Below are 14,208 nucleotides of genomic sequence, written 5' to 3'. Positions count from 1 at the left end.
TGGCATCCTCGCCGTGCCACTTTAAAGTCAGTGTTTCCCTGCTCAAAGAAGTGTGGGGCGGTGTTCGTCTCCATTGGTGACCCTGAGATAGGGGTGGAAATTGTACATTCCTGTGGTGTGGTGCGAGCCTCCTTATAGGACAACCGCTGCTACTTTCCAGAAAAATAGCAATTCATATGTTATTGACCCCAGAGAAATTATGCCCCAAATAAACCCTGGAATGGCATTCAAACTCATAACCGTATAATTAGTTGACTGTTGTGCTGCTGCGGTCTTTGATTGAATTTGTCCCACATTGTTTTGGTGTATATCACGTATTGTTTTGTTTTCGAGGTCGCGCTTCCTTTACTGACCACCTTCCACGACGCCGACATCTTAACGGCATGGTGTGAGGCTTAACAAATCTCCCCTACCTGAAATCGACAGTCACCAAAGACCCTTTTTTGCATTTTATGAAGATGTTGTCAGGCAGAATGTCACTGACAACTGCGTTTAGCTGCTACTCATTCACCTGAAGCAGCTTAACGTCACACGGGTTTTTTTCTCGCGAATACTTATCTAGGTTTCACCGAGAGAAATAGAAGACAGCATGTTCACGCTTGCCCACTAAAGTCACAATTGTGACCGTCCGCGTAAGTGGTACGCTCTGTGACGGTGTCATTCTCCGGCATTCTACATTCCTTGATGGGTAGAATCTGCACAATATCAGAATGCTTGCTAGGATGGGTATAACACTAAATGCGACCAATTAACAACAAGTTATCAAGAGCCAATCTTGGTAAAATGACACAACATTAATTTGTTAAAATGCAGTGTTGGAATTGTATATCATTGTGTCTAATTGTCTACACAATGTAATATCTTTCATAGACAGGTAAATGACTCATTCCTTCATCCTGTATGTGCATGCACAGCAGCTATAAGTGTAGTGACTGGGAATCTCACTGTGTTTTGCCGGGCCTGCGAGGCCACGGCGGGATTTATACTGTTGTGTGTACACCCCGGACACGGTGTGTAGTACCAGCCTTAGTGGGGGCTTGGGCGAACGCTGGTTCAGCGCTGGTTCAGCGCGGTGGCAGCATGCACAGCGTGCGGTGCGGGCTCCGGTTGAGAGAGCGAGAGAGTGTCAGCCAGCTAGGGTTACGTTGGGGGCATGATACTCTGGCTGACCTGGGGACATGTGACCGCGTGATACTGAAGGGGGGACCACCGGTGGAGGGGGCCAATGGGTGGTCACATGGTCTGAGAAGAACTCTCGAGAGCCTTCAGGCAAGGGCGAGAGAGATCGAGAAGGTGGGCGGGGCGAGAGGCGGAGCCAGCCCCAGCCCGGCCCGATATAAGGGGGGCCCTGAGAGGGGCTCGGGGTTCTTACTGTTGGAGAGGCAGGAGATCCACGTCAAGCTTGAAGAAGCCTCCAGCCACGCGGTCCGGGACCCAGCTTGTGGTCTGGACCGGGATAGTAGAACCGTGTCTAGTTCCGCTGTAGCGTGGTTAGTTGGGTGGTCACCACCCGAGACTATGTTGTGTTAATATCCTGGGGTATGTTGTGCTAAGAATTTAATAAAAGTGTTGCTCCCAAGACAACGTCTGCCACTCAGTTGGACTCACTAAATAAACATAACACATCCGTAGCCAGATGTGGTTGCTGTGTCTGACAAAAAAAGACTGACTGTGTGTGGGCTTTAATTGCCTCGTTCCCCAGGAAATCTCAAAGCAGGAAAACAAAACCGATGAAGTCCCAGGTATGTGGCCGGGAGTGAAAGGGATGTTGACATTCTCCCATTTCTATACATGGGACACAGTGCATTTGCAATGAGGGACACTGTTCCTCAAACACACCCTGAATTGTAAACAAATCATAAAATGCACCTGGCAAGTGTGGTGGGCTATCGCCTGTAGATATGGTAGCTCACTGCAGTGTTAACAAATGAACACGCACGTTTTGGGCAAAGTCTAATTATGATGTGAGCAATGGGTGTCCATGAAGAAGCCATAAAAATCACTCAATTTACTGAAATCGAATGTTCCCTGTCCGTATTCAAGTAGTAACTTGCCATTTTCCAAAAACGGAATCTTTTTTCTCGTAACGGCCCCAACTGGTGTCATCGTTTATTTGCCGCCGTCTTCACAGACGGCACCTCCCTCCACTTCTCTCTGCCCTCCGCCGGTCTCGCCTTCGTTTCCGTAATCTGTCCATCGACTTCTTGCTCTACTATCTCCGGATCTCTGAAGAGGTGTTCATCCTTGTGTTATGGCCTCTTTTTTTAGACAACTGACAGGTTTCGTGGATGAGGTGTCCATGATTTGGACACCTATATTTTCGTGTATGTACGTTGAATTACTTTCACACCATATGCAGCCAACCGTGCTAATCGGAGGTATTGGAAACACTCACTGTTCTGTCAATGATCTAGTATCTGTCTATAACTCCACATCTTAAATGCTTTGATCTATTGTTGCTCATTTTACTTGTGATATATATGTAGATGTATGTATATGCCTGTCATCTGTCCTCCGTGTACCCTTGGCCACTCCGTGCACTCTTATCCTTTGTCTCTCTCATTCCTACAACCCCGATCTGTAATGCATTTTAAGACATTCTGGAAATATGCCTAGATTCAGTGGCTCACAGCCAATGCTCTATGGCCCCGAGAGAGATTCCTATTAAATCTTTCTCAAAAACCATGGTTGATGTGCCCTGGCTAAATTGGGCTGCCCGAACATCTTTCAACACTTATTGTGTCATCCGTATCGGACAGAGATTAACAGTGCATGGGATTTAAAATAAGACTGTACAGTGGAACCTTTTTCGCAGTTAATAGTTGTGCATATACTGTTATGATGTTACCCATTCTATATTAGGGGAACCCACTGCAGACAGTCTGAAGTTATGGAATACAGTACCGTTATAACATTTTTAAGTGCATGTAAAGTAGTTATAAATAATCTACAGTATCCATAATTCACGCGATGGGTTGTTTTAAACTGTAGTGACAGGGTATTTAAACAAAAAAAAACCCATAATTAGCTGCCTTTAAGGGGGGTAAACCTTGTTCTGCATGGTTACGGTAATATGAGAACACTGTAGTGAAAAACTTTGACAATAGCTAATAAATCTAACGAACACGTACAAAGAAATTGCTGAGGGCACACAGCATGCCCAAGCGTGTAATATTGCCATTCACATTGACAATGTAACCACATTAAAGGTTGATTGATATGGATGTTATTTTCTAAATTTCAATCCTTCATGTTAGAAAAAAAGAAAAATTACTTGAGAGCTTATTTAATAATTTGCAGTCCTTTAGCGTATAACATTATGTCTATTTTATGTACGTGTAGTGTACCGAACGAGCAAGCGGAGCGAGCAGACACGCAAGCGGGAAAATCACGACGGATTTACGGGGTGTCGAACGCGAGGAGTTCTGTTCAATAAAAAGTGACACCGGAGAAAAAGAAGTTGTCTGCGTGAAATAAAAACACTACATATGCATTAATCATAACGCATTGGCATGTGCATGCTAAAATGAGCGTATTGTGAGCATGGGAATCACCTTTACTTAATTGTCGCCGTGTCACATGCCTATGAAACAGCATACAGTTAAATTAATATTGTTGGTGGAAATGTCGAAATCACCACTATTTTCTGAGAATGTATCTGTTTTCTCACACACTGAAAGAGAAAAAAAACTTTCACCAGGTCCTTGGAATTATACATTAACGAAATAACATATCACCGCACCTCCGATTAGCACGGTTGGCCACGTATGGTGCGAAAGAAGTTCAACATACATACGTGTTCGTGTTGCAATAGGATGGCATTTTAAAGTTGACTGCTTCACCAAACTAGACCTACAGTGGGCAGATTTATGCAAAACATTTGCCAGGAAAACAACTCATGCATATGCAGTTGTAGTGTTTGTACATCTGTAGGACTTGAAATATCACGCGCCAGGCGTTCTGTTGCTAGGCAAGCGAGCAGAGTACAGTGGGAGCATCTGAGGACACGGTTGTTGTTGTCGTGGCATTAAGGGGGGGGGGGTCGTTAAGAGACGCAACAGGTGTTAGGGGTGACTGAGGACGCAGGCCGGTGATTGGTCAGGAGGGTGAGTGGTTAATGACTGGCGCCGGCCTGGCGGCAATAACATGGTCACGTGAGGCTGGGGGCCTGGGGGCGAGTAGCAAAGCGGGGGATGAGATAATTGATTGGGACTGCTTGGTGCGGGGATAAAGGGCACAGCGTAACGGAGAGACGGGAGTCTTGGTTGGGATTGGAGCTGGAGTGGTTGGTGCCCGGGACAGAGACGGAGCAGCAGTGAGCAGGAATAGATACGATAAGGATAGAGAGAACACAGTGTACGGTAGCAGTGAGAGTGAGCGAGCGAAGTCGCGGAGCGGAGCGAGCGAACGGGGAGACATGGAGTGTTGTTAATGGCGGGTTGTGCATCGGAGCGAACAGAGAGACACGGAGCGATGGTGTGGAGGAAGTGTGAACTCTACGCGTGAATAAACGAGACAAGAAAGACAACGAGAGTACGAGTCCTACACATCTATCGATCGATATATATAAAAGTCAAATATTGTCTGTGGGTTTGTTTGTGGGTTTGTGTGTTCGCGCGCTTGCGAACGATTTGCCTCTCCAACGGTGGGGTTTAGGTAAAAATTAATAGCCAGGTACCAAGCCGTAAGCCTCGCAGTGAGCAAGCGCTATTCCTTCTTCACATCCGTCAACTTTAAATTGAATACCTAGTGTGGTATGTGAAGATCACCACTGAGGAGAAAAAGATGGCCAGGCATGGTGTTGGCCACCCACCCCCTCGTGTGCCATGCTGGCCTTCATAGGTGCTTGCTAACAGCACTTGCCCCTACAGTCTGTTCAGGCTCCCACGGAGGATGTTTGGTCTTTGCCACCACCAACCACGTTATTTTCCTGCTAGGATATCCTTATATTGCTCAATTATAAGTAGGAAATAAGTAAACACTGCTAAACATAGATCTTTATTTACATTCACATTTGGTGCAACTGCGTGCAATTCAGAGCAATTACCGCTCTGGATAATTGCTCAATTTAAGAGGTCAAAGGAACCATGGTCATTAAAAACTAACTCTGGATATGGGCACAAGATGTATGTAAATATGAACATCTTGTGCTCACACATGAGTGACAACAGCAAAGCATGGAGGCAGGATATTCCCAGCCACCCTGCTAAAAAGAGTAATGTCCATTCTATTATGATATACTGATATTTTTATTCTCAGAGCTGAAATTTTGTCAAATGAAGTGGCAAATACATACCTGTCAACCCATACAGTTTACCCGTATTCTTGTACAGGGAAATTGAGTTTTCAGATCCATTCGTGTCAATACGGGCAAAAAAAGAGGTGTTTCTCCATTGTGATGGGACTTTGTAGGATGAACGTTGAGATATATAAGGGCATGGTGTGACCAATTCGGTCTGAATTTGTCTGTAATAAGGTAGGCACTGATAAGGGGTTGACAGGTATACAAATGTATTTTTTCGGGCAGTCATTGGTGCATGCGTAGTGACATTACGGACTTCACTGTGTGGTGCCGGCCCTAGAGAGGCACGGCGTGCGATGTACTCGCATCGCGGACATCACGTATGTAGCGACATCGTGGATGTCACTGCGTATTGCCGGCTCTAGCGAGGCACGGCGTGCAATGTATTGACATTGCGGACACCCGTATATGTGGGTGTAGTACCAGCCCTAGAGGGGCTCGGTGAGCGCTGATAGAGAGCGCTGAGTGGCACCACGCTCGGCGTGCAGTGCTGTCCCCTATAGGAGGGAGTGTGAGAGTGCCGGCCATGCATGGGGTTAATGTAGGCCATGGCACTCTGGTTGACCCGAGAAGGCACGTGACAGGTAAATCTACACAGGGGCTCCAAGAGGGGGTTAGGGGTGGTCACGTGTCGGGGAGAGATCCTGCTCGAGGATTCGAGAAGGTGCTCGTGGCCAAGGGCGGAGCCAGCCACGACCAGTGAGGATATAAGCCGGGTCTCCAGAGGAACCGGGGTTCAGCGTTGCTGTTGTTATCCTGAAGATCTACGTTCTACGTTCTACATCCTGAAGAGCCACCAACACGTGGACCTGGACCCAAGCTGTGGTCCGGTCCTTTGTAGCTTTCTCTCAGTGCAACTAGTGTAGTTAGCCTGGTGGTCTACCACCATAGGTTGTTATCCGGTAAAGGGGCAGTTATCCTTTTGTGTTGATATCAATAAATGTGTTGCCTCCAAAGAGTACGTCTGCGACTCAGTTGAATCCACTACACATGTATTCAGACCATCATCTCACGAATACCCAATACTGTATCATATTATTCAGCATTAAAAACAACCTTAATGAATATTATTCAGCATGTATTTATGTATATTTAACTTATTTTTCAGTGTATGTAGCCTACCGTGCTCATTGGAGGTGCGAGGGGAAGGACAAGCTAAACACAAAAAGCAGTTCTAAAGAAGTTAGTTTTCAATTTAGCATACTAAATAATAAAGTCAAAATGTATTTCCAGATCAAAATCGAATTCATTGTATCTCTTAATTAAGGCACTGGTCAAATCCACTGTAGAAATTATTACTACAATCAAGATGAACACATATTCTTGAGTCTTTCGGCAAAGTCACGTAGATAGGTTCAAAGAAAATAACAAAATAACAAAAAAACTACGACGTTTCGATCGCAACACAAGCAATAGTCATCTTTTTTCTCCTATCTACGTGACTTTACCGAAAGACCCAAGGATATGAATTCCTGCAGTCACGAAAGCTTTAAGTGAAAATGAACACACTCAATTTAATTCCAAAAACGTAGAAAGGAAAACAATTATTTAAACTATGTGAGGGCATGATCACTATTTAAGCTGCAGTCCTTCCAAATGCGCATATTTTACAAACCCCCCCCCCCCTTCAAACTTTCATTAAAGTTATTTTATCAAATGGTGAGAAAAAGTTAAACAGGTCCACTGAGTATCATGTGAAACTTGTTGGCCGAGTCCTTTGAGTAATTCCATATTTTTGGGTTTTTTGGATTCTTTGCATTGTTGAGGCCGTCTCAGGGGTAATTCTGTAATAGTTCCCACCTCCGTCGCAATTCATGAGAACATTTTTCAACAGCTTTTTACAATTCCTCATCTCCCACCAGCACCATTTCTGGAAATGTTTTTTGACTGCCGTTTTTCTCAACTCCCAAACCCCCCCCCTCTTCCTCATTTTGGTAATTGTCAAAGGAAACTTTTTTTTTTCGCCACTGCATCCTTAACTGTCTGGTTGGATATCACATGCTTCCTAGGCTTGCCCCAGACCCACGTGAAGTCGAGGAAATGACATTGTCTGGTATAAAACAGAACATTCAAAAGCAGAAGTATCAAAAGCATACTCTGGAAAGAATTTCAATTTGAGCCACTTCCCATTATTATGCAGCTGTAAACTCTTTGTAGTCCACCAAAGAAGAACTACTCGGTAAATATGGATATGCAACAATCACATTCAAGTAATGTAGATACTTTATAGTCAACGATAGAGAAGGTATCATTTATAAATTGTCATTTGGCAGTAAAAATCTCCTGCAAAGATAACTCAAAGTAAAAGTGTACCAGCACATGGAATTGCAAGGTCTGCCCTGAGAATGATGATCTGCAGGTGACATCAGATATGTAACTTATATGTGAATTATTTAATTGAAAGCATTGGTAACATAATCTTAAATGATCAAGGTTGACTAAGTGTTCCTGTTATCAAAGATTACTTCTCCTTCCACACTCGTTGACTTCGCCGCTGCAGGATACAGACTCAGCATCTCACACTATTTAAAGGCACTTTTTTTACACGTTCTAGCTTCTTCCGTGCATATCAACTTTTCAGCATCCAGCCTTGACAGGTGGTAGCCGGGTGGCTCAGAAGTCAGAGCGCTGAGCTGGCAATACTTAGACACTAGGTTCGAATCCAGGTGGCTGTCTGTGATGAAACTGGTTGCTCAAGTGTAGTGAGTTCATGGTCTCATGCCAGTCACCAACCACTGCACAACCATCATCACATTCAATTTGGCTAAATTCCAATTTCAGAAATTATACTGTCCTGTATATATTGAAACGAACATCACTCTCTCTGGCAGAGTGGTTGGGAACATGCTTTCCCCTGTTGAGCAGAGTTCACTTGAAAATGTTTCTGGGGTAGTTCTGTGGTATCTGCTTCTGTAGGCCATTCTCTAACAATGGGTTGCCCTTCTCTACTCTGCAATGCATATAAATTGATTGTTTTATGACATGACACCGATAGCACAATTGGGATAAAACTGGGAACCAAAAAGTTTCCAGCTTTGAAACCTATTAATGTTTTGTCTCTCTTGATTAAAAGATAAACAGGTACTGTCATTTGTAATTTTGATGGAGACCAGTCCTTGAAAGGAACTCATGTCATTGGCACCTGGTCGTTGTATGAATGGCTACGTATCTTCAATGAACATCTTCCCACAACAAAATGTTGGCCAAGAATTCGAATATTTACATTTATAGCTTGTTATACAGTACACACATCTTTACACCGCAGTGCACTCAATGTACACGAATACCTATCTTACAAAGACCATTCAATAGACAGGATTGCACTTTGTGTTTATAGTCCTGCACATTCATTAGTGGTATTCGTGCATTTGTCACGACTGTATTTCCTATGTTTTCGTATTGGTGATCGGGGCCAGTGTTGTCATACACCACTCGCCACTGATATCAAACGTGGCCCAGGATTTGAACTCGGGTGGCCGGGTTGATAGCGCAGCACTGCGCTAACCGCTGCGCCACCAACCCCCCTCTTGAGACCTTGTTGTCGCCTAACCATTTTACAAAAGCCCATCTCTCTCTGACTTGCATCGCGAACGCGTTTACAAGCGTGGGCCGGTTCACGCGAGCTCCACCGCGTCACGTGGCAGCCCGGACGAGGTTGAGTGTCCACCCGGTGGCTTCGAGGAGATGTACGTCGATTCCAGTTCGGCACCATGGAAAGTGGCTCATTCATCTTGCACGTAAAATTACAAACACTGCGTCGCAATGTGCCGTGGACTCTTGGTTACCGTATTATGGGCGGCGCATGATTTGCTGACATTACTCTGTGATAGATTACTGACGTTTCAACAATGAGTTATTGTACACCACTTTAAAACACCACTGCCTTTTCGTACTGAATATACCGCACATAGTTTGAGAGAATAAAATGGCACTTACGTTTGGTTTAAAATAGATTTTAAACGCATTTATCACTCGACTAACTCAAGCCATTAGATCTGTATGTGACAAAGCAGAAAATGCCAGTCCCTTACACTTTTTTAATATAAAACAATTTTCCTGAATTCTCTTGGGGTCGCTAAGTTACGACCGCAACTATTACGTGAGAAACACGGCCAGTTTCATGACAGGCATGGGATTTGTGTGTTATTTCTTCATGATGGGTTCGTCTTGTCACTGGCAGATTTGATAATAATGTGTGCGTGGTTGCTGTTCAGTGAACGTGACTGTGATATGTTGTCGTCCTTCAACCGCACATCCGATTAGCACGGTGTGTTACGTACGGCACGGAAGAAGTTCAACATACAATATCTACATTCACTGGGGCAAGATTTTGGTGCGATGGAGTTCTGGCTGGGAATGCAATGCCCACCATGCCCTCTTGCTGCTCTCGTGCACTCAAAGGGGTTGCTTTGTGGTGGTACCCGCACTCTCACAAAGCACATTGCATTGGACTTGCAATGCGGGGCTCTGCTGACCTTGAAAGACCCTGTACGAGTCCACGGTTATTATTTCCCACCAGCCCGCCCGCCCCCCAAACAAAAACCATGGATCAACTACTTTATTGACGCAAATTGATTACCGCCCACGTGTTCAGAACTGTTTGTTCCTTCCCCGTAGTTGGAAGTTTTCGCCCACACAACTGTGGGGTTACCTGTCAGCTACTGAGCAGATGCTACTGTGGTATGCAGTAGTCAGGGCAAAACCATGAGACCTTGTTGAAAGAAAACACCCCCATTGCAAGTTGTTGACGTCTGGGAGTTAGGGAGTGAATAACTTTGTTGCCCAAGGCACCCAATGTGGTAGTGTATGGTACAGTATCACACGACTGTACTCTACTTGCTGCAGGGCTGTACAGACTTAATATCCGCAACCTATCGGGCGGGAAAGGTGAATGCAGCTTTCATTTTAATAAGATCTAACAGTATTTGTTCAACCGGTACAACTTTTTTGTAATATTGTATGAAACTCATCACATTCAGGCTGCAGGCTGTACTTAACACGATTTAAAATGTAAAAAAGCATATGAATATACACCTATTCGCAACCATTGAAATAACATGGACACCCTTCAACAGTCAAAAAGTTGTGGGAAATCATCTCTTTTACATTAAAAGTAAAGTTATAAAATGTTGCTGGCGCATTGCATTGTGGGAAGGTTTGTTTACGGTACAATCCAGAGAACAATGCATTCACCATCTGAACAGAACACATTTTTACTGCTCTACATTTCCTGAGGCAGAGAAGTTTGAGAAATAAAATTAGGTACTGTACACACAGTATATGAAACTAAACGAAACGAAAAAGGCGTAAGTTTTGCTTAGCACTCAATAATAAAGTAATGTTTTAAGTTAAAGTGAGGTGTTCATTCAGTCCTGCCGGCTGAACAGTGTTCATCAGGTGTGCTTCTGCACCACTGACAGCATCACCAAATACTGTTTTATAACAGGCGACGTTTTGGGCAATGGTCCTTCATAGCACACATCGATGTTGAGACTGACAGGACATTGTAGCAAGTCAGACAGGCTAGCCCATCAACCTTCATCAGCCAAGATCAATCCACTGATAGATGCAGGCCTCCCAACGCCGCCTTTGTCGCATATCACGATGCAATAATCCATCCATCATCTGCACCCACCAGCTGATTTCATTACTCCGATATTATTCTTGAGCATTGCCAAACTTTTCTTAAGTTTCGACGATGTCATTCAATTAGGTATGCTCTCTTTTCCACGTGTGCCGCTTTCTTTCTCAATGCCCAGGTAGCCCTTGCAAAAGAGGCAACTTTCAGGCGTCCCAATAGGGTTGTTTGATCGAGTTAAAGGATGAGGCGATAACTATTTTTATTTTACCAGGCACGGCCCACTGAACTACAAAGTTATTTTTGCAGAAGCGACCTGGCCCCAAATGATAGCTTCAACGAAAGTGGCTTATCACGTGGACATTTATAGCAGCAGCCACATTCTCTAAACGCACGTTTCCAAATGTGGAAGGAAAACCCGGAGGGTCCCGGAGGAAAACATCTACGCGACCAGAGGGAGAGAGACACGCAAACTCCAAATATACAGCATCGAACCGACACTCGTGTGATTCCAACCGTGCACCTCCAGGAAACGAAAACTAAATTTTGATTTAAAGCTTTCGTGACTGCAGGGATTCATCTTCTTGGTTCTTTCGGTAAAGTCACGTAGAAGGGAAGTAATAAAATAATAAAAATAAAACATAATAAAATTATTCTCACGACGTTTCGGCCGCAACGCAAGCAGCCGTCCTCAGGTGAAAACCAGGTCCGTCGAGGCGACAGAGTCTGAATGCCTCGACGGACCTGGTTTTCATTATGTTTTATTTTTATTATTTGATTACTTCCCTTCTACGTGACTTTACCGAAAGAACCAAGAAGATGAAACGAAAAGTTGTCTTCAGCGTTCGTTCATATGCTAATGACCGTGATTGACCCCTACCCCTGCTACGTCACAATGGGCGGGAGGGAGGCACCCAATCTCGGCCAAGTTCACGCCCTCATCCCGAGCGTGCAGCAGCAGCAGCAACAACGTGCGCAGAACGTCGCGCAAATGCGCGCGGTCCCTCGCCCGTGTTGTTCGTTCCGCATCGGAGAGCCGTGGTAGGGGAGGGGCTTGGGGTGGTGGAGGGCGAGGGGAGGGGCTTGGGGTGTAGGGGGAGGGGCTTGGGCTGTGGAGGGCGAGGGGAGGGGTGTAGGGGAGGCGAGGGGAGGGGCTGGGGGAGTGGGGTGCGGACTCTGTGTTAGGGGCTGGGGTGTGGATGGACTAGGTGGGGGGGGGGGACTATGGGGGAGGGGTTGGGGGACGAGGGGAGGGGTTGGGGGACGAGGGGAGGGGTTGGGGGACGAGGGGAGGGGTAGCAAAGTGGGCGACTGGGGGAGCGACTGGGTTTTGGGGAACGAAGGGGGGGGGGGTAACTGGGGGACGAGGGGAGGGGCTGTGGGCCAAGGGGAGAGGAAGGGGAGTGAACGACTCGGGGAGGGGCTGGGGAGTGAGTGAACGAGGGGAGGGGTCTGGGTGCGAGGGGAGGGCCCGGGGAGTGAGTGAACGAGGGGAGGGGCTGGGGAGTGAGTGAACGAGGGGAGGGGCTGGGGAGTGAGTGAACGAGGGGAGGGGCTGGGGAGTGAGTGAACGAGGGGAGGGGTCTGGGTGCGAGGGGAGGGGCTGGGGAGTGAGTGAACGAGGGGAGGGGCTGGGGAGTGAGTGAACGAGGGGAGGGGCTGGGGAGTGAGTGAACGAGGGGAGGGGTCTGGGTGCGAGGGGAGGGGCTGGGGAGTGAGTGAACGAGGGGAGGGGCTGGGGAGTGAGTGAACGAGGGGAGGGGTCTGGGTGCGAGGGGAGGGGCTGGGGAGTGAGTGAACGAGGGGAGGGGCTGGGGAGTGAGTGAACGAGGGGAGGGGTCTGGGTGCGAGGGGAGGGCCCGGGGAGTGAGTGAACGAGGGGAGGGGCTGGGGAGTGAGTGAACGAGGGGAGGGGCTGGGGAGTGAGTGAACGAGGGGAGGGGCTGGGGAGTGAGTGAACGAGGGGAGGGGCTGGGGAGTGAGTGAACGAGGGGAGGGGTCTGGGTGCGAGGGGAGGGGCTGGGGAGTGATGTGAACGAGGGGAGGGGCTGGGGAGTGAGTGAACGAGGGGAGGGGTCTGGGTGCGAGGGGAGGGCCCGGGGAGTGAGTGAACGAGGGGAGGGGCTGGGGAGTGAGTGAACGAGGGGAGGGGCTGGGGAGTGAGTGAACGAGGGGAGGGGCTGGGGAGTGAGTGAACGAGGGGAGGGGCTGGGGAGTGAGTGAACGAGGGGAGGGGTCTGGGTGCGAGGGGAGGGGCTGGGGAGTGAGTGAACGAGGGGAGGGGCTGGGGAGTGAGTGAACGAGGGGAGGGGTCTGGGTGCGAGGGGAGGGCCCGGGGAGTGAGTGAACGAGGGGAGGGGCTGGGGAGTGAGTGAACGAGGGGAGGGGCTGGGGAGTGAGTGAACGAGGGGAGGGGCTGGGGAGTGAGTGAACGAGGGGAGGGGCTGGGGAGTGAGTGAACGAGGGGAGGGGTCTGGGTTCGAGGGGAGGGGCTGGGCAGTGAGTGAACGAGGGGAGGGGTCTGGGTGCGAGGGGAGGGCCCGGGGAGTGAGTGAACGAGGGGAGGGGGCTGGGTTCGAGGGGAGGGGCTGGGCAGTGAGTGAACGAGGGGAGGGGCTGGAGGAGGCGCCCCCCCCGTGGCTTGCGCTGAGCTGCGCGTTGTCCATTCCCCAGCGCCCGAGCGAGGAGGCTCCGAGCGCTGGTCGTGACTCTGGTGCCAGAGACGAATTCGGGTGAGTCGCACGGTCTCACCGTCGACGTATCTCGCCATTCGTACCATCTCCTTCATCGCGACCATTCGTTGTTGGCTTACTTCTCTGTGTCTGCTTTGAGACCGTAAAGCTGTCAGAGCCGTCGTCTACGAGCGCATCGAATTGCTATGTGTAAGTGCCGAAATGCCTAACGCGGTGGTGTAGCGCCGTAGTTGATCTCAACTCGTGATTGTTAAAGGTTGCTTGTAGGAAAGTTCAGAGGTCGTGGGTGCAAATGCTACTCGAACCCTGTTACATTACTTCGGTGGTGCGTGTTCTTCATCTACAACACACGCTGCTGATCTCCATACGTAGTTTGCTGGCTGCAGTTTCTTTGAGTTCAAGACCCCAAACCATCTCGCATTGAATCGTTCTGCCCGTGGGTGTTCGCGTGAAGACGCCACGGTGACGTGAACACTGTTGTCACCGGACAGCCCAAACGACTCATCGTGCTGGAAGGAAGAAGCCGCCGACATGAGTTCGACTCTGGGCATCAGCCTGTACGCGAGCCGCAAGCGCAAGAAGCCCGTCCAGCGCAGGTACATGGCACGACTTGACGACTACTACCTTACCTGTCA

At 48.0% G+C, this 14,208-nt stretch overlaps 1 protein-coding gene across 6 annotated transcripts in view; it reads left to right on the top strand.

The window, feature by feature from the left end:
• The first annotated feature begins 1,388 nt into the window (after positions 1 to 1,388).
• Positions 1,389 to 14,208, top strand: part of LOC133345378 (aryl hydrocarbon receptor-like) — an 88,962-nt gene continuing 76,142 nt past the window's right edge. For 2 of the 6 annotated variants that reach the window (XM_061556077.1, XM_061556076.1), the window contains exons 1-3: positions 1,389 to 1,742; positions 13,554 to 13,612; positions 14,065 to 14,169. In XM_061556077.1, coding sequence (XP_061412061.1) covers positions 1,731 to 1,742; positions 13,554 to 13,612; positions 14,065 to 14,169 — 176 coding nt within the window. In that variant the 5' untranslated portion in view covers positions 1,389 to 1,730. Of the gene's footprint in view, positions 1,743 to 11,859; positions 11,922 to 13,547; positions 13,613 to 13,633; positions 13,763 to 14,027; positions 14,170 to 14,208 lie in introns of those variants that run through there. The other 4 variants (XM_061556081.1, XM_061556078.1, XM_061556079.1 and 1 more) reach the window with 3 other exon arrangements.

This window comes from Lethenteron reissneri, chromosome 21, assembly GCF_015708825.2.
Source record: "Lethenteron reissneri isolate LAM-NWPU_2019-01 chromosome 21, ASM1570882v1, whole genome shotgun sequence".
Taxonomy (NCBI): Eukaryota; Metazoa; Chordata; class Hyperoartia; order Petromyzontiformes; family Petromyzontidae; genus Lethenteron; species Lethenteron reissneri.
Note: the sequence above shows the minus strand (reverse complement) of the source record. Positions and strands in the feature narration are given on the sequence as shown.